The following is a 19,008-nucleotide window of genomic DNA, read 5'->3' on the forward strand; positions in this document are numbered from 1 at the left end:
TCTGTACGAATAGACGGGACACAGAGAAAAGAGAGGGACAGAGACAAGATACAGATACAGAAACACAATCGAGAGTCAAAATCCAGTCAGTCAGTCAGCCCAAGCTCGGCAGCGCCGCGGCGGCGACAGCGGGGGGGGGGAAAGCACAAACGCAAACCAAAAAAGCCAAAGCGGCGTCAACCCGGGTGTCACAAGTCCCTCCCGGCAGAGGAGGAGGACGTTTACTCGCTAGAACGAATGCCTGGTCTGATGACCATGACCACGGACCAGCAGAGAGATAGAGAGAGAGGAAACGAGACCAAGCTTTTTGGCAGCAGAAAAAGCTTCCCTTTTCCACTTCCCACCCCTGTAACACACCTCCACCACCGACACCACCAAACGCTCGGCTGCCTACATGTACCGAACCCCAACTTTTACTTTTGTGTTCTGACTTTTGGTTTGGGTACCTCACACCGGAAGACCGTCAGAGTATAATATCGTGTCAGACCGCACCACCACCACCCTTTCTTCCCTCGTCCTCACTTCTGAACTAATTGCTTGTCTTATTATTATCCTTTTTTTCCCCTTCATCCCAAGAGATTACCGTGCGTGCCCTTTCAATAATACAACATACGACGACGGCTGGGTTCCTCTGGTGCTCGGTGATTGTACTCGACTCACATCCCACTCTACGGATAACCTGGATCCCTCCGCAAATCACGTATTATCCAACCCTCAACGTACACCGATTTAACTTTCTGTTATCAGCTCGTCGGAACAGTCACAGCTTAGCATAGGAATCGAAAAAAAGGTCCAGCAAAAACATCTAGTGTCTCTATTATTTGGAAAAAAAAAAATCCAAGGATATCCATACCCCTATTGGGTAGTTGAATCATGTACATTTCAAAAAATATGGCTCGCCCCAGCATCATCGTCTCCATGCTCGTCCTGTCGCTCACCGGAACCGCACTCGGTAGAGCGCCCTTTTTTGGCCGGCAGCAACCACATACGGCGACGGACTGCGCGCGCGTCGATGGCCCGACCTCCTTGACCTGGCTTTTGCAAGATCAACCCTTTGAACAGGAGGATCCGTCCGCCTTCTTCTACGTCAATCAAGATATTGACGCGTCAGGTAGGACTTTTTTTTATAGTATTTTTTGTCTTTTCGGGGTGGCATACAAGTATGCCTCTGTTGTGTAGTTCCCTCGACAAAGGAGATTCTGAATGAATGAATGGATGTACTCAAACGGTTCTCTTTTATAGGAAACAAGGCGAACAGAGTCGCGCAACTCGTCACCTTTGGCGGCGTTCAGGGAGAGCAAGGATCGACCGAGTGCCGCCTCCTCTTCACCATGCCCGAGGACTCGGAGAGCTGGGAGCTGATCCAGCACGAGGGCGCCACCACGATGCGCGTGTACCGCGTCCCCAGCCACGAGGGGGACGAAGTCATTCAGCAGAAGCAGAATCTTCTGGGCACCGTCCAGGTCAAGCCCGGAACGCAGTCCATAGACCTCGGCCAGTGCGACGGCAGTGGCAGCTTCGTCTTTGAGCTTGGCGACGCAGGACGCAGTCGCGTCGCCTTCCGCCAGGCATCCTATCCGACAGAAGGCTTTGGCGTCTTCATGGCTCACGCGTGCCCGATCCCTAGGAGGACCGAGTCCGAGGACCTGTGAAGAGGGGGGAGCAGTGATTTTCGGATGACGAGTAAAAGGATTAGGATTTTGATGTGGCTTGGGTAACACTTTCAAGTTTGGTTTCCCGCCGAACTAGACGGGCATCCTCCACCCGTGGAGGTTGGCGACGTCCACGCTCGCTTAGAACACCTGTGCGGTGTGAGCCATCCTCTCTCGGCGGAGGTGTGGTGGTGGTGGTGGTATGTCGCGACGGGAATGGCCACGGCTTGGCTCTGGAGCGACCTCCATTACCAACGGTACCAGCAGGAAGTTATCCAGCTCCCTGCTGGCGGTAGTGTGGGGACACCTACGCTCGCCAACGGCGGCCCGGTGGCTGTGGAACGAGCATTGCCGGAAACCGAACTGGCGCTCTTCATTACGGAGCTTGTTTGCCGGGATTCGTAGTTGAGGATTCTTGATACGGGTGTCCAGCTTGCTCGACTTCATCTTGCAGAGGTGCGAGGTGAATTCGGTAGCAAAATCGGGGAAGCGTTCAAACATGTCCTGAAACCTCTCAAGCCCGCCATCGTCCTTTACGGTTGACGATGAGCCTCCCGCACCGGACCAGGCCACCATCGCCACGGTCCACCGCCGAATCCGCATCGCAGACTCGGCATCGCATTGGCCGTACACGTACTCAACGAACCGAGGAGTAACGTCCCAGTCGCAGCGGAGGTAAATGTCTTGCAAGGCATCAATCGCAAGGTCTTGCAGGTGGTGGAGGTCGAGCCGGGCAGCAAAAATGTGGAGGCGGACCAGAGCCCAGTGAAGTCGTTGGCAGGGGACGCCAGGCGCATCACTGACAAGAGTAATCATCTCATCGAGGTGCCTGCGGAAGCTGTCCCCTTGGTGTAGCCATACTACGAAGAGCTCGAACATGGAGGCAGACTCGTTTGGTAGGCGGATGGTCGATTTTTGTTGCGGCAACCACACCGGCACTGGGGTCTGGTTGGGCGTCACCTTGACGCCGGCTGGTGTAGCATCCAGCCGGTCTTCGAAGAAGGGAGCAGCGTTGCTGAGCTTCTGTTTATTGACGCGGAACTCCTTCATCTTCTCGCCTCGACCGACGAACACGCGAGCCAGGTTATCATCTTCATGTGATGATCTGGGAAAGAGAAGGTCAGATCGTGTTTGGAGACATTGCTATACTGCAGGAGACTTACACGTTGGACGGTGACGATCTGTGAAAGATGCCTTGTGGTCTAGTCATGGGTGCCATTGTGATTATAGTGGTTCTCAGCACTTGGTATGAGAGCCAGCTCTGGATAAGAAAGTAAACAGATGATAATACTAAAGAAGTTGAGGAACCCAGAAAAACCCGAGCACGCTGATCAAAGGTCGTGGACTTCGTTTATTGCTTTCACTCTCCCAGAGAGCTCGAGAAGGAAAAGAGAGAGCACACCGGGACTAGTTCAAGATGGATCCGAGGACGCTCTTCATTATCAATTGCTCCGAATCTGGATGCAACTTTGGCAGGGTAGAGCCGCCGCAGGCATAGGGAACTACATGGTCACACACGAGCTTCCCTAACACCAAAGCCCCTGTGTCGTCTACCAAGCGCAGTGTATGAATAAGCTTATACGTGACAATCGGTGTTAAGCCCGTTTCAGAAAGGAGGGTATATGGGTGTGGCTGGCTTGGTGCGTAGCCGGGGCTTTGCTGGGGCTTGTCGGGAGTTGCTGGGACTCTTGCAGCATCTTCAGCTTAGCAGAAAGCTGATATGGGGCAGCGATTCACGCCAAAGACGAGATGATGCTGCTTGGGACGGTAGGGGGGGTTGGTTTCAAACGTCATTGTCAAACACACTGAGTGCAGTGGTGTGGGAGTCGTGCCACGCAAAGTACTCCCTCGACTGGTTCAGGCGACAGGGTTCGTGGCTGTGTTATCGTGGGACACGGCTGTAGCGGAAGCTTGGGGCATTTGGGCCGCGGCTGATATAGGACCGGGGTCCAGTGCTTGGATGCAGTCCTTGACGTTCCCGCCGAGCCCTGTCAAGAACTGTCTCGTCTGTGCAGGCGATCTCCTGCTACTCCTGGCTTGAAGCTATCGATGATTTAGCGAGTTTTTTTTAGCGTTTTTTTTTTGGTAGGCCAAGATGCTCCGTAGTCTATAATTCAACCCTCAGACGGCACAAACACGGTTTCTGGACCTCCTATTTTTGGTGGCGTTTGCCTTTTTTTTCTCATATTTTTCATACATGCAGACACAACACAATACTTCAACTGATTCCCTGGGACGGGTGTGTCGAACGACGACAACATGAGGCATCTTGAATCGTCGCTTCCTTGTCAGTTGTGGCCAGTAAACAAGCCAGGCAAGCCCGCAAGAAGGATCATGTTTCGGTGTCATCCACTATCCCGGACTATAGCGCGGGGAAAACTCGTGTTTGGCAGATTCATCGTGATTGCTTGACCCTGTTGAAGTCGGCTAGTGATCATGGCTGAGAGCATCGCTAGCCAGCTTCAGTACGAAGGTGGACACTTCAATGCTCGAAACCACTAGCTCTCGTAGCTGGCATTGACTGCATTTCAAGCTCGACGACGACTGCGCCGCCGTGCTGTCGCATCCCAAGCATCCGTCCGATGCTGCTTGGATCGTCGAGGCAGTGCAACGCGGGAGGGAAAATCCTGCTGCTCATTCAAGAGTAAGACGGGATGTTAAGGCCCGGGCTCCTATATCGCTACCATGGGACATTCGGTTTCAGTCGTGGAGTTGGGAGTCTCGAAGAGGTTCTGGAAAAAGAGAAGGCCCGTATAATACGAGGTGCAGAGACAGAGACTTGAAACTGGGTCTCGACCGCATTCGACGCTAGTGAACCCGCGAAAAAGAGTCTAAAAGTCTCCTTGAGCCCTTGGTAAGGGGGCTAAGGAGGCTTGCCAGGTTGAGCACAGGGCATCTTGCGGCCGGGCCGGGCGGCAGCGTTGGAGGCGGTGCCCATTGAAAAGTGCGGTCTTTCTCAACCTGCAATGTCGGTGGGTGCTGGCTCCGATGTACGGGTATGGAGAGGTGGGGTTGACGGTAAGGGGGTTGAGATTCGAGAACGAGACCCCGACCCGTAACAAGAGGAAGAACCGGGAGCCAGGGTTGTCCTTGGGAACGGTTTGCGCGGATTTTTCTGCGTGATCCATACCTCCAGACTCCGGAGGCACATAGGCAGGCCCGGTCACCCAGACTGACTGGATCCTGGATCTTGGATCTTCTTGCCGCCGATCACGCCATTGCCCGTGTGGTTGCCCCAGGCCGCTCTGCTGCCAGTAGTAGAGGAGGGGCATTGTTGATGATCTTGGAAGAGTTGATGTCGAGAGCTTCAACTGCTTCCACGACGATCAATCGAGCGACACGCGCTGGTCCAGATTGGTATAGTCCATCTTAGTGTACTTGTCAAGGGAGACCGTTGAGCGGTGACGAGTGGCGGACGGACTGTCATTGGCTACCGTTGTCGAGAAAAAAGAAACAATGTGAGGGCTGGAGCGACTTCGAGATGGCGGTCTCGACGTTGACCTGCAATTGCCGTCATAACCTCAGTTGAAGGAGGAAAGGCTCGTCCAATCGAGGGAGACGTTTGACGCGTGAGAGTGAGACATTGGCTGACGAAAGCAGACAACTCAGGAATGCGACATGCATTATTTTCTCAACGAAGCAAGACCAGTTGACAACTCAACGCAGCTAGTGAAGCCGCGAGACTCGGGAGGGTTTGTCGACAACGGTGAGGACGTCTATGGAATCCGAGGTGGAGGTTCCTGAAGCGCGCAGAGCTCGACACGCTCGAGTAAGGCCACCCCACCAGGTCTCCAACAAGCAGCTTCAAGCAAGGGGAAAGGACAAAGGTGCGGCAGCTCCCCTGTAAGGTGACGGGTGAGCGAATGAAAAGAGGCGCTAGCGGTCGAAGAGGGGCCGAGCAAGCTCGAGTGGTTTAGTACCTGAGGCAAAATATCGGTCGGGCGCGCACGAGCCACGGGCAGCATCGAGCACGATAAGCCCAAGGCGCAGAGGTAAGAGGTGAGAAAACGAACATTCCCTCAGGCACTATTTTCTATACGTGCCTACCTAGTACAGAGCAGGCGTGGCAGGCACGCAAACTGAGGTGCATTCCCCTACTTCCCACACCGCCCTTCCATATCGAGGCAGGTCCCCTGCGTTCCTGCCGCGCTCAGGTGGGTTCCAGCCAATAGGGAAACGCCTGCCCCTCCTTCGTGAGTTCCCTTTGCTCGCAAGTTCCCTTCTCTTGTTTGGCTTTGCGTTGCCTTTCTCACCTTTTTTTTTTTTTTTTTTTTTAGAAAAAAAAACTTGTCATGCGTGGATGGATACATAGACAACTCAACTTGTCCTGCCCTAAGGCGCCTGGGCAGTGCCTGAGTTGTCGCCTCATGCGTCAAGAGGCACGTACAGTCAGTAGCCTCAGCTTCTCGGCCAGTCGGGCCATTATCCTCAGGCACACCGACGCAATGGGGGAACAAGCGAAGAGGCACGGCACGTAAGCTGGCAACACGGAAGGTAGAATAGAACAATCAGTAGACGCAGAGCGACGGTGACAACACGAGCTTAGTCTTACTGTGTGTGTTGCCTATCAGCTGTGGAACCGAGGGGTATGAACAGCATGGAAAACAACGGATGGTTTGCGGGCTGCCGCCGGGGGGCTCCCAGTTGTGCAGCTTAGGTAGCTACTGATAGCTCATGGTAGTGGCATTGTCATACCCCGCCATCGACAGCCCAGAAATGTTTCTTGCCTGGGTGGATGCGTCGAGAGACAAGTCCCCAATCGAGTGTCCTGCTTGACGCCACGCCGCATTCCCAAGGCGTGTCAGAGGGCCGTATCTCAAGGGCAATCTGCGACAACCCCTCCTTCCCTTCCAAAACTACCCCACCTTGACGCTAAGGGACCATGGGAGGAAAAGAATTCTCGCCTCATTTTTTTCCCCTGGGCACGCATCAAGCACATGCAATGAAGGCACACGCAATGGAGGGTTACGTTAGTAGGAGGAGGAGCAGCAGGAGGGAGGAAGAGCGAGGGAGAGGCAGAGGCAGAGGCAGAAAATTTAAAGCCAAAAATTAAGACAATATCACCGGGTCAATGGCTGATCGTAGCCGGATGGCGAGCGTATGTCTCCGTAAGGTCTCCGTATCTATGGTGGGAAAGGGAAATTCCAAAGGGAAACAGAAGGTACAGGAAGCCGACTTCGCTCTCAATTGACTGGACCCGGGACCCGTCACCCCAGCCACTGAGCTTCCTTCCTTCACTGTCCTGTTGCTCCCCTCCTCATCCGCCGTTGTCCCTTCGCACGCAATTGCCCAATTCACCTCACCGACCAACTTGGCCACCTGTTAGAGTTTTTTTTAGTTTTTTTTTTTTCCCCCTCGCCCTCCTCGCCTATCCGTCCGACTACTTGTAGTAACCCCTCCTCCGCCTTCTTCCTGTTTGTTTCATCCCTCTTTCCTCTCTCCCTACCTCTCCTCTTCAACCGACCTGCCTTCCAAATTCTTTTCCCCTTACCTTGCTTCTTGTCGGCGAGGTAATTTTACACATCACGCTTTTCTGTCACCTTTGAATACTTTGCAGAGACAAGCAACAGCGTTCAAGATGGTTCAGTCATCGGTCCTTGGTTTCCCCCGCATGGGTGTGAACCGTGACCTCAAGAAGGCCAATGAGGCCTACTGGGCCGGCAAGCTCTCCCGCGATGAGCTTCTCGCTGAGGGCAAGAGACTTCGTCTCGCTCACTGGAAGATCCAGAAGGATGCCGGTGTCGACATCATCCCCAGCAACGACTTTGCTCACTACGATCACGTTCTCGACCACATCCAGCTCTTCAACGTATGTTACTCACTTCCTCCCCTCCGTCTATGATCATACCACCTAGAATCACAAGCTAACGAAATAATCAGGCCGTCCCTCCCCGTTATGTCGAGACCAAGCTCGAGCCCATTGACGAGTACTTCGCCATGGGCCGTGGCCACCAGAAGGACGGCATCGACGTCCCCTCTCTGGTAAGCCCCGCCCCGCCCCCGCCCAAACATTTGAGCAGTTGGCAAAAACCAACAAAAAAAAGCTTGGGCCATGTGTGTTAATGACTACATCAACAGGAAATGGTCAAGTGGTTTGACTCCAACTACCACTACGTCAAGCCTACCCTCCAGGATGGCCAGACCTTCAAGCTCGCGTCCGATCCCAAGCCCGTCCGCGAGTTCAACGAGGCCAAGGAGGCCGGCATCATCACCCGCCCCGTCCTCCTGGGTCCCGTCTCCTTCCTTCACCTCGGCAAGCCCGACCGTGGCCAGTCCGTTGACCCCATCTCCCTCCTCGACAAGCTCGTCCCCGTCTACGTTGAGCTCCTGAAGCAGCTGAAGGCTGCCGGTGCCGAGACCGTCCAGATTGACGAGCCCATCCTGGTCTACGACCTTCCCCAGAAGTCCAAGGATGCCTTCAAGCCCGCCTACGAGCAGCTCGTTGGTGCTGGCCTCCCCAACCTTGTCCTGGCCACCTACTTCGGTGACATCGTCCACAACTTCGATGTTCTCCCAGCCCTCAGCAACGTCTACGGTCTCCACGTCGACCTTGTCCGCAACCCTGAGCAGCTTGGCCCCGTCCTCGAGAAGCTCGGCCCCAAGCAGGTCTTCTCTGCCGGTGTCGTTGACGGCCGTAACATCTGGAAGACCAACTTCCAGCGTGCCATTGACGCCGTCAAGCAGGCCATCGCAAAGGTTGGTGAGGAGCGTGTCATTGTCTCCACCTCCAGCTCCCTTCTCCACACTCCCCACACTCTCGCCTCTGAGAAGAAGCTCCCCGAGGAGGTGTACCGCTGGTTCTCCTTCGCCTCCGAGAAGGCCTCTGAGGTTGCCACCATTGCCAAGGCCATCACCGATGCTGCCTCTGTCCAGGCCAAGCTCGATGAGAACGCCAAGGATATCCAGTCCCGCGCCACCTCTGCCCGCACCAACGACCCCAACGTCAAGAAGCGCCAGTCTGAGGTCACTGAGGCCATGCACAACCGCAAGTCTGGTTTCCCTACCCGTATTGAGGCTCAGCGCAAGCACCTGAAGCTTCCCCTCTTCCCCACTACCACCATCGGCTCCTTCCCTCAGACCAAGGAGATCCGCATCCAGCGCAACAAGTTCACCAAGGGCGAGATCACTGCCCAGGAGTACGAGAAGTTCATCGAGAAGGAGATTGAGGAGACCATCAAGATCCAGAACGAGCTTGACTTGGACGTCCTCGTCCACGGTGAGCCCGAGCGTAACGACATGGTTCAGTACTTCGGTGAGCGCATGGACGGTTACGTCTTCACCACCCACGCCTGGGTTCAGTCTTACGGCTCTCGCTGCGTTCGTCCCCCCATCGTTGTCGGTGACATCTCTCGCCGCAACAACGAGCCCATGACCGTCAAGGAGTCGAAGTACGCCGCTGCCAACTCTGCTCGCCCCATGAAGGGCATGCTTACTGGCCCCATCACCTGCTTGCGCTGGTCCTTCCCCCGTGACGACGTCCACCAGTCCGTCCAGGCCCAGCAGCTCGCTCTGGCCCTCCGCGACGAGGTCGTCGACCTCGAGGCCGCCGGCATCTACGTCATCCAGGTTGATGAGCCCGCCCTCCGTGAGGGTCTCCCTCTCCGCACCGGATCCGAGCGCGAGGCTTACCTCAAGTGGGCTGTTGACTCCTTCAAGCTGTCGACTGCCGGTGTCGAGGACTCTACCCAGATCCACTCTCACTTCTGCTACTCCGAGTTCCAGGACTTCTTCCACGCCATTGCTGCGCTGGACGCTGATGTTCTGTCCATCGAGAACAGCAAGTCTGACGCCAAGCTCCTCCGTGTCTTCGAGGACAAGGCCTACCCCCGTCACATCGGACCTGGTGTCTACGACATCCACTCCCCTCGTGTTCCCTCAGAGGAGGAGATCAAGACCCGCATCGAGGAGATGCTTAACAACGGTCTTCGCCCTGAGCAGCTCTGGATCAACCCCGATTGCGGTCTGAAGACCCGCCAGTGGGCTGAGACCAAGGCCGCTCTGGTCAACTTGGTCAACGCTGCCAAGTACTTCCGCCAGAAGTACTCCAACTAAGTTTGGGCAGTTGATGCGGTGTACATGAGTGTGATTTAGGTGTTGGGTGGGAACGATAAGTCTTTTCAACAGACAATGACGTGGCAATACCCGCGGGGATGACCGGAAAAACAGGGGAAGGTTACGGGCAAATTCAACATGGGCGTTCTTTTTTCAACACATCTCCACGGCGTTTTGCAAGCGGGTTTGGGACTCAAGGGAAAAGTAAGGAATTCAACAGATACCGCTTTCAGGGATGGGTCCTGAACGGATAGACTCAAAGAGCCCCTTAACGGGCCATGGTCTAATGTAGTATGTTCATAAATATATGAAATTGCAAGGTTCAATCATATGGTCTTGGAGCGTTGCGGTAGTCTTGTGAATGTGTCAAGTGATGATTGTATGACACGTCCGAACTGAGGCCATTCCTATGGAGCTCTCAAGCCTATGACTATTGCTCATGGATTGGAGGGTGACATGAGTAAGGGAAGTTGGTTTTATCTGCATACAGAAGCATTCGGATGCAACATGAGGCGTCAAACTTGGTTGCATGTCCTAGTCTATAGTGACATTTCAAAAAGTTATAACCCACCTTCCGGGTAAGCTAGTCTTTGTGGAGGGCATCGAGAAAGAAAAGGCGCTGCGCTTCATCAAACAGAAACTCGGTGCCCAACTAAGCGAGGGCCGAGAGGAGGGGAAGGATGGAAGGGTCGGTTAGGCGGCTGCCGATTCGGCGCCACGGGGAAGACGAGGGGACAACCTAGTCGGAATGACGCCACTCGGGGGGGCCCACTCCGGCCAGAGGTGCCGCGTCCCACCTTGCATGTTTCCAAGTTCCCGTCCAACAGGAAGGAAGCCCAGCAGCAGCAGGATTGACGCATGTGCCATTGTGCAATTAGTCAGCAAGCACAGGATAGCTTCATCATCATCACCATCAACAAGTAAAGAACAGCTACCGCACAGAAGGTGGGTTTAAGGGCGTGGTGGTAAGTTAGGGCGTTTCGTCGGATAGCAGGTGTGATGGACGCACTTTAGACCGAGCTGATAAATCGAGTGTGCTGCTGCTTCAAGAGACATCCCCCACTGTCCCGGAGCATTGAACCAAAAGTGAGAAAGTGCTCCATATCGCCTCTAGATGCCGAGGTGTTTGTTACAACCCAGCCCGCATCGACAAGCTTGACAAATCAGGACAATCGCCCTTGACGTGACGAAACGCAATATGGATTCCCGGGGTTCGATCCGGCGCTTTTAGCCGTGCAGATAAAACCCCTAGGTGACCCTCCCAAGATCTATCTGTCTGCCGCCTGCCTGTCAGCATCTCATCAACTCGAAACCACAGGCCAAACGTCCCGCCGCCCTTCCAAACGAGCCATTACCAAAGAAAAAGCACGCCGCAAAACACGGCACCTTATCCCCACTTTACCACCCTCGTCTCCATTCACGTCTGCACGAAACCGACCCTTCCCGGACGACACCATGACCGGCACTGCTAACAAGGCGGCCCCAGGCGTGCCGTTTTACACCCCGGCCCAGGAGCCCCCCGCCGGCACCCCCGTCGACGCCTCCACGGCCCCGACGCTCTTCCAGCCTCTCCAGATCCGCGACCTGACCCTCAACAACCGCATCTGGGTTTCGCCCATGTGCCAGTACTCCGCCGACGATGGCCACTTGACGGACTACCACCTCGTGCACCTGGGCCAGTTCGCCCTCCACGGCGCCTCGCTGACCATCATCGAGGCCACTGGCGTCGAGCCGCGCGGCCGCATCTCTCCCGAGGACGTCGGCCTGTGGAAGGACTCTCAGATTGCCCCGCTGAAGCGCGTCGTCGACTTTATCCACTCGCAGAACCAGGCCGTGGGCATCCAGCTCGCCCATGCCGGCCGCAAGGCAAGCACGTTGGCGCCGTGGATTGCCGAAACCATAGACAAGAGGCTCGCGCTGGAGAGCGATGGTGGGTGGCCCAAAGACTGCGTCGCGCCGAGCTCGATCCCCTTCACCGAGGGCTGGGCCACGCCACGGGAGTTGACCGTTGAGGAGATTCGGGGTGTGGTCAAGAGCTTTACCGAGTCTGCCAAGAGGGCCGTCGAGGCCGGTGTGGACGTAATTGAGATTCATGGCGCGCACGGCTACCTGCTGACACAGTTCCTCTCTCCTCTGACCAATGTGAGTTTTTAGCAGGGCCTCTTCTTAAACCCCCTCACGTATCGTGATATGCGCGTGCAATAACGTTTTGCTGACACCATGAACCCAGCAACGCACCGACCAGTACGGCGGCAGCTTCGAGAACCGTACCCGTCTCCTCTTTGAGACCATCAAGGCCGTCCGTGACGTCATCCCGTCCGGCATGCCACTCTTCCTGCGTATCTCGGCGACAGAGTGGATGGAGTACGACGGCGAACCCTCGTGGACGGTTGAAGACTCCATCAAGCTCGCCAAGCTTCTTCCGGACGCCGGCGTCGACCTGCTGGACGTCTCGTCCGGCGGCAACAACGAGGCGCAAAAGATTAAGATTTCGCCGTACTTCCAGGTCAGCCTCGCCGGCAAGATCCGCGAGGCGTTGGCGGCGGAAGGGAAAGAGCTATTCATCGGCGCCGTGGGCATGATTTCGAGCGGCGAGATGGCGCGGAGTATCGTGCAGGCGAAAGGCTCCGGCAAGAGCGCCGAGGCGACGGGCCACAACGGCGTCGACCAGGGGAATGCGGTGGCGACGCTGGAGGTGGACGAGGAGCACGGGCAGGTCACGCAGGCGGACGCTGTATTTGTGGCGAGGCAGTTTCTGCGGGAGCCGAATTTCGTGTACAAGATTGCAGACGAGATTGGCGTGCGAGTCAAGTGGGCGAATCAGTACCAACGGGCGCCGCGCGGGAAGTTTTGACTACTTGGTCGGAAGAAGGGGGGCGCAAAGCTCTGAGAAGATGATGATGAAGATGGCGGTGGTGAAGAAGAAGGAGGAGGGGAATAACAACTGGACTAGAGGTAGATAGGTGGTAGACTTTTACAAGTTCTTCTAGATGGGAAGAAGAGAGTATTAGACAGACGCATGTTCCGAAAAGATGGACGAGGCTTGAGAGAGTCTGAGAATAGATGTCCCAGTAATACCTTAGTTTCCAATGATTCGCTTTAGCAAGTTGGTATAAATATGATATGAATGATTTGCCACGTGCTTTTCACTAGATCCATTATTGAGCGAGTCGTTTTACTTTTACGCTGAACCAACTCCCTACACCACAACTACAGAAGATAGTCTTGACGTGCTCAATGAGAAATTTGGGCCGGATTGCATTGAACTTGGAAAAGAGAAAGAAAAAGCTCAAAACTCCTGCAATATCGTGCCGACCTGATGCTTGGCCGCCAGCTCGAGAAGAACCTTGCCCAAAGACAAGTCCATGATACCAATGCCGACGCTCTTGTACACAATCAACCCCTTCTCAAGCCACTCGCGCAGCAGCCCCGCCTCCGTCTCGTCCGCCCTGCGAAGCGCATCAGTGAACTCTCCCACCTCGGTGATCTTGTCGGCTGGGATCTTGGCCTCCACCAGCTCCCCAGCCTCCAAGAAGCAGGCCTCCCGGCTGTCCACGAAGATGACGCCGGTCTTCTTGGCGGCGCCCCCCCGGGCCGCCGAGGTGAAGGCTCCGAGGGGTGTGTCGACGACGGCGCGGAGGAAGTCCGGGTCGAGCTCCTTCATGTTGAGCTTGTACGACCCGATGGCCGCGATGTACCGGGTCTTGGCCGCGCCGCGCTCCAGCGTCAACCATTCCGCCGGGAACACGCGCTGCGTCGACGGCGTGGTGCAGAAGATGACGTCGCTCTCCTCAACGGCGGAGCGCAGCTGCGCGTGGCCCGGCGCGCTGTCGGGGTCCGCCTCGATGATGGTAAACGTCACCGCGTCGGTGTCCCCGACGCCGCTGGCCTTGCCCATGGCCTGCAGCCGCGCCACGAGCTGGGCCGGGCGCTCCTTGGAGCGGTTCACAATGGTGATGGTCCTGATGTCCTGGCCGCGGAGGACGAGCGCGAGCCGGAGATGCCAGAGCGCCTGCTTCCCGGCGCCAAAGACGACAATGTTGGCCGTCGCCTTGCGGTACCTGTACAGCAGGATCGAGCCGAGCGAGGTGCGGAACGCCGTGAGTTCCTCGGCGTTGATGATGCCGACGGCCCGGCCGGTCCCGTCGCAGATTGTGAGGACGCAGCGGAGGTCAGAGGTGGCCGAGGTCGGCGGCGGGAGGCCCACGATTTTGACGGACATGCCGCCTTCCATTGTGGCCGGCATGAAGAGGCCGGTGGTCCCGTCGGGCCGGAGGACGGCGGCGCGGTGGGGCTGGTACTGCGCTTCGGGGCCGACCGAGTAGGCGAGGAAGGCGTCGGTGAGGACGTCTGCCATGCGGGCCACGTCTTCTGGGCCGAAGCTCTGGAAGAGTTGCTTCACGTTGTTGTCTGATAAGACTGTGAAGGCCATTGCGGTGGAATTAAAGGGTTTCGTGAGTGGTAATGCGTGTGGTGAGTTTATTTCCTGGAGACGCTGAATTATATAACTTGATGCTCGTCATGAATGGAAATATTCGACTTGTTTTTGTGCGCAAGGAACGCTTGTGTTGTGCAAGTGGTTTGAGTTTCGGTGCGTAGGTACGTTACGGAAAGAAGCCGGTGACCCTCCGATGAGTTTGTACGGTGGGGATCCCGATCGGTCCCCCTGGTCCCCGTGGCCCGATCTCGGATCCCTCGCCTCGGCGTGGCCCCCCTTCGGAATGACCTGCCGTGGATAAGCCGTCGCTGCCCGCGATATGGAGCATCGCATTCAGTGCGGGAAAAAAATAAGGATTTTGTTAGCAACGGTTTGTCGGGCACACCATCTGACACTTTTACTCTCTCATCGTGGCATCTCGAGGATAGTCCATTTGGCGATTCTGATGTCTTGTTGCTGAGCTCTCATTCATGCAGACTACCTAATCAGGCACAACGCCACAGGAGTATAGCGGTACTTGGGAAAGACAGCGGCACCAGTTACACAACAACGGTGTTCTAACCCCGAGTCTTTTGTGTGACAAAAGAGGGAACCGCCAAGCCTTTCAATCAAGTCGAGCGCTTTGCAGCAAGGGCGACACATTGTGACATGTAGAACACCGTCATAGTCAGGCCATCCGCCGTCTCGTCGAATCAAGCTGAGTTGCGTCGCCGTTTCGGTAGGTGGGGGTATCATTTGAAGCTGACCTGCGCCAGAGTCGATGCAAGATGGGCGATCATCGGTCTAGGTACTTGGGCTGGCACTGCCATCTTGCATCGTGTCGCTTATTGTAAAAATCTCGTTCAAACATCATTTGGACTGCATGCCCTCAAAAAAGGAAGAATCCTTTGGCAAAGAATCTACAGGTTGTGTGATAGCTCGAGCATTTTTGTAGTGTTTTTGCCGGCAGCCGTAAAGTCATATTGTGCGGCGTGTGAAGCGCTGGTTTAACCAGTTCAATCGCCAGATGGACACGTATTCTCTGCCAGGTACTGATATGGCAAAATCTAGTTTCATTACAGTTGCTTATTCAATCTAACCAGCATTCTCACCGTCAAACCGCAGAGCGATGTCGAGTGGTTCTTGGGCGTTAGATATGGTAGGGGCGCAAAATTGAGGGCAACTGTAGTGAATGGTTCGGGTGACTTTGAGAGGTGTCTACCAGATAAAACGAACTTGAGCGTGTAAGTGTTCGTCAAATCGCCGCCCGCCATCCGATGTATTCTGGCTGCACCATCATTCTAAAGAGACAAACAGATGGCCGGCACCGTAGCCGCAGCCGTCACCGTAGTCCGGCGGCGCAGAAAAAGAAGTCGGCGGAGTTCCTGAGACCACAACCTGACAGAAAGTCGGAGGGGATATCGAGGTCTTCGGCAGGATTTTTGGCTCCCAAAACTCTTCTCCCAACCTCATCCCCCTCTCCGCAAAGACGAACCCGCCTCTGTGACGCGTTTCCCCCGCCCGCTGCGGACTTGAGGCGGGCCCAGACGCGGACAATGAACGAGAGGAAAAAGAAAACCGGGGGAGGAGGAGGAAGGCAGGGATGCGGCTGCTCGGGACCCGGGGCCCGCCATAAGCCCGCGCATCTGCCGGTTCGAACCAGAGAGCAGAGATGTGCATACTGCATGGGCGGAGGGCTGCGGTGCAACGTCCAAGAAGCAACATCACGCGTATCGCTGCATGTCAGAAAACCCCTCTCAGTGCTTTATCGGACTGACACCACCTTAGTCTGACTTCATACCCCGGCAAAGGTTGCCGGTCCAGATCCCCGTGCCAAGATGGACTCGGCGGCCCCCAGTCCAGTTTGCTTGGGCTTGATGCCCTCAAGAGCGCCAGAGCCTCAGAAATTCCCCAGTGTCAATGCCGTAGAGTTTACGAAGCTCGGGGCCGAACTTCCCTCTCTAGAAGGAGACGACTTGTCATGACACTCATCGTAAAACGGGGGCAGCACGATGCGGGAGGGATCAGGCATACCCGTACCTCATCCGCACCTCCCTGCAACACGTCGATTGCCGACAGTTTTGTGGACGAGAACGACATGCCTTTCAAGCCTTCCTCAAAGTAGTGGACGAAAACCAAGTTCCAAAGAGTAAGGTTCCTTCCCAGGATACATGGTCGATGGGCCAAGTCGATCATCCATGATGGGGAAATATGACGCGCGGCGGGCTGTGGTCGCTGGAGCTGACTTAGTGCAAGTATGTAGCGAGTTGGTCCATCTCGTACTGATGAGGAAGTTGTCCATTGAGCGTTTCGTTGCGTTATGCAAGATGATGTCTTGACGGCTCCGCGTAAGGAGGGGAAAGAAGAAAGAAAGGCTTGCATCTTGCTTGGAGGTTTGCATGCTGACGGCCTACCTGCGGGCACCATACTTTGCCAATTAATTGCGAGTGTATGGTTAACATCTTCCCGTTGTAATCTGTAGGGATTTGGGGGCTACAGTGTCATGTCGTACTCGTACCCGTACATTCTGAAGTTTATGTCGATGAAGGCGGTCCGAGTGGCGTATGTGATTCTCTAGTGCCCTCAAGCTCCCCCTTTGGAATTTGAGAAGAATCTATCTCTACACTCTACTATTCTGCTCTGCGAGATTTCACACAGTTCATTGGCGCGAACTGGGTCACTCTTGACTGTTCTCATAAACATTTCATCTGAGTATCATCGTAACCAAGATGTTGATGGAACTCCAAGCCGGGAGCTCAAGGCTCTCGACTTTTATCCTATGGCCTCTGTTAGCAGTACCACTAGTAAGTCTACAACTCCGAACAAACCTCGTGATCCATTCTCTACTCTACCTCCACAACACTTGGCGAATCACCTAACCTGCCTACAGGTCGTTATCGGCCTCCTGCTGCAAATCATCTACAACGTAACACTCCATCCCCTCTGCAAATACCCAGGCCCCAAGCTATGGGCCGCCACCAGAATCCCCTACGCGATGATGTCCGCCCGCGGCCAGACGCACAAGGAGATCCTCGCCCTCCACCAGTACTATGACGCTGAGATCGTCCGCGTCTCGCCCAACGAGCTCTCCTTCCAGCACCCGGACGCCATGAAGGAGATAATGGGCCACCGCAAGGGAAATACCGAGGAGAACGCCAAAGACCCGGACTTTATCGACAAGAACCACATGGACATCATCTCAGCCAACCGTGAGGATCACTCCCGCTACCGCCGCATCCTGTCCAACGGCTTCTCCGCCAAGAGCATGCAGGAGCAACAGCCCATCATCAAGGGGTACGTTGACCTCCTCATCGAGCGGCTCCACGGCATCTCGAGCAATGGCCCCGTCGACATCGTGTCGTGGTACAACTACACCACCTTTGACATAATTGGCGACCTCGCCTTTGGGCAGTCTTTTGGGTGCCTCGACAAGTCCGACTACCATCCCTGGGTCAAGATGATCTTTACCAGCATCAAGATGAATTGCATGGTCAACATCACCAGGAGCTTCAAGGTCCTCGAACCTCTCCTTAAAGCCTTTATCCCCAAAGACTTGATGAGGAAGGGCATGGCGCACAGGCTGTTCGTCCGCGAAAAGGTCGATGAGAGAGTGTCTCTCGGCACGCCACGACCTGACTTTGCGGAAACCATGCTCAAGAAGGGAGCTCAGGTGAGCATATGTCCTTGACTTGTCTCTAGATACACACATACGCATATGACAGACAGATAGACTCCTGGTCTTGTTCGGTTCTCGAAGGCTAAGTAGGCGTCATAGCCAATGAACATGGCAGAAATATACGAAAACGCAAACGTCCTCATCATCGCCGGCTCCGAGACGACGGCGACGGCCCTCTCGGGCTGCACCTACCTCCTCCTGACCAACCCGGACAAGCTGGCCAAGCTTACGCAGGAAATCAGGACCTCGTTTCAAAACGAAGACGAAATTGACCTCCTCAGCACCGCCGAGCTCGAGTACCTCCATGCCGTCCTCGAGGAGACCCTGAGAGCGTACCCTCCAGTCCCCGTCGCGCTACCACGTATCACTCCGCCGTCAGGACAAGAGATTCTAGGGCAATGGATCCCCGGAAATGTGCGCTCTGCCCCCAGCATCTGAACCAAGTCCCTTTGAACAAAGAAAATTACCCCTTCCCTCCTAAGTTCCCCCTTCTGCTAACACAACACCTCCAACCCTCCAGACCACAATCGGCGTCGCCCACTGGGCCCTCTACCACAACGAAAAGATCTTCTCCAAGCCCTTCGAGTTCCACCCGGAGCGCTGGCTCGGCGACCCGGCCTTCGCCGGCGACCACCTCGAGGCCCTCAAGCCCTTCCACATCGGGCCCCGCAACTGCCTGGGCATGAACCTCGCCTACGCAGAGATGAAGATGATTCTCTCAAAGGTCCTTTGGAACTTTGACCTCCAGCTAGCCGCCCAGAGCACGGGCTGGATCGACCACGACGTCTACATCCTCTATAACAAGCCGCCGCTCATGGTGCACCTGACGCCGGCGGTCATGGCTGTGGAGTAAGTGGAGGATGGCGGGAAAGAGCGTGGTTTGCTTTTAGGTTATCGGGAAGCCTTTTTTTGTAAGTTTTGAAGAATCAAGGGATTATGTTTTACTTTGGCGGCAGGTTCGTACCGAGTCATCGTCAGATTTAGATCAAAAAACATGTACTGTTTCTTCCAAGTCCGCCTCACTACGAATGGTCGCCACTGACTTGCGCATATTATGCAAGTTTTAGTGAGAGTACTGGATGCGCTTCTTGTCGTATAGTCGTAATCGAGGAGCTGGTATTTTAAAATGGGGAAAAGATTCAAACACCAATTGATGTATTTCCATGTGTGGAATAAGCAGTATTAGTCCCAGAAAATATATTCAAAAGATT

At 55.2% G+C, this 19,008-nt stretch overlaps 7 protein-coding genes across 7 annotated transcripts; 4 read left to right on the forward strand and 3 right to left on the reverse strand.

Annotated features, from left to right (window-relative positions):
• Window positions 1-873: 873 nt before the first annotated feature.
• On the forward strand, window positions 874-1,652 carry CORC01_07699 (uncharacterized protein; the record flags this gene model as incomplete). Its single annotated transcript, XM_022619334.1, has 2 exons — window positions 874-1,111; window positions 1,243-1,652. 2 exons carry the CDS (start codon window positions 874-876, stop codon window positions 1,650-1,652), a joined length of 648 nt encoding a protein of 215 aa, XP_022474070.1.
• Window positions 1,653-1,793: 141 nt separating this feature from the next.
• CORC01_07700 (uncharacterized protein) lies at window positions 1,794-2,871 on the reverse strand (the record flags this gene model as incomplete). The annotated part of the gene is made up of 2 exons (XM_022619335.1): window positions 1,794-2,757; window positions 2,816-2,871. 2 exons carry the CDS (start codon window positions 2,869-2,871, stop codon window positions 1,794-1,796), a joined length of 1,020 nt encoding a protein of 339 aa, XP_022474071.1.
• Window positions 2,872-3,509: 638 nt separating this feature from the next.
• CORC01_07701 (uncharacterized protein) lies at window positions 3,510-4,924 on the reverse strand (the record flags this gene model as incomplete). The annotated part of the gene is made up of 3 exons (XM_022619336.1): window positions 3,510-3,695; window positions 4,192-4,282; window positions 4,647-4,924. The coding sequence occupies 3 exons, from the start codon at window positions 4,922-4,924 to the stop codon at window positions 3,510-3,512; spliced, it is 555 nt and encodes a 184-aa protein (XP_022474072.1).
• Window positions 4,925-7,230: 2,306 nt separating this feature from the next.
• CORC01_07702 (5-methyltetrahydropteroyltriglutamate-homocysteine S-methyltransferase) lies at window positions 7,231-9,704 on the forward strand (the record flags this gene model as incomplete). Its single annotated transcript, XM_022619337.1, has 3 exons — window positions 7,231-7,461; window positions 7,533-7,634; window positions 7,731-9,704. The coding sequence occupies 3 exons, from the start codon at window positions 7,231-7,233 to the stop codon at window positions 9,702-9,704; spliced, it is 2,307 nt and encodes a 768-aa protein (XP_022474073.1).
• Window positions 9,705-11,159: 1,455 nt separating this feature from the next.
• On the forward strand, window positions 11,160-12,558 carry CORC01_07703 (NADH:flavin oxidoreductase/NADH oxidase; the record flags this gene model as incomplete). The annotated part of the gene is made up of 2 exons (XM_022619338.1): window positions 11,160-11,846; window positions 11,935-12,558. 2 exons carry the CDS (start codon window positions 11,160-11,162, stop codon window positions 12,556-12,558), a joined length of 1,311 nt encoding a protein of 436 aa, XP_022474074.1.
• Window positions 12,559-12,993: 435 nt separating this feature from the next.
• Window positions 12,994-14,136, reverse strand: CORC01_07704 (shikimate/quinate 5-dehydrogenase; the record flags this gene model as incomplete). The annotated part of the gene is made up of 1 exon (XM_022619339.1): window positions 12,994-14,136. One exon carries the CDS (start codon window positions 14,134-14,136, stop codon window positions 12,994-12,996), a length of 1,143 nt encoding a protein of 380 aa, XP_022474075.1.
• Window positions 14,137-16,850: 2,714 nt separating this feature from the next.
• Window positions 16,851-18,650, forward strand: CORC01_07705 (cytochrome P450; the record flags this gene model as incomplete). The annotated part of the gene is made up of 4 exons (XM_022619340.1): window positions 16,851-16,925; window positions 17,012-17,791; window positions 17,897-18,211; window positions 18,318-18,650. 4 exons carry the CDS (start codon window positions 16,851-16,853, stop codon window positions 18,648-18,650), a joined length of 1,503 nt encoding a protein of 500 aa, XP_022474076.1.
• Between the last annotated feature and the right edge of the window lie 358 nt (window positions 18,651-19,008).

The sequence above is a fragment of the Colletotrichum orchidophilum genome, assembly GCF_001831195.1.
Source record: "Colletotrichum orchidophilum strain IMI 309357 chromosome Unknown Scaffold_63.1, whole genome shotgun sequence".
In the NCBI taxonomy this organism is placed as follows: domain Eukaryota; kingdom Fungi; phylum Ascomycota; class Sordariomycetes; order Glomerellales; family Glomerellaceae; genus Colletotrichum; species Colletotrichum orchidophilum.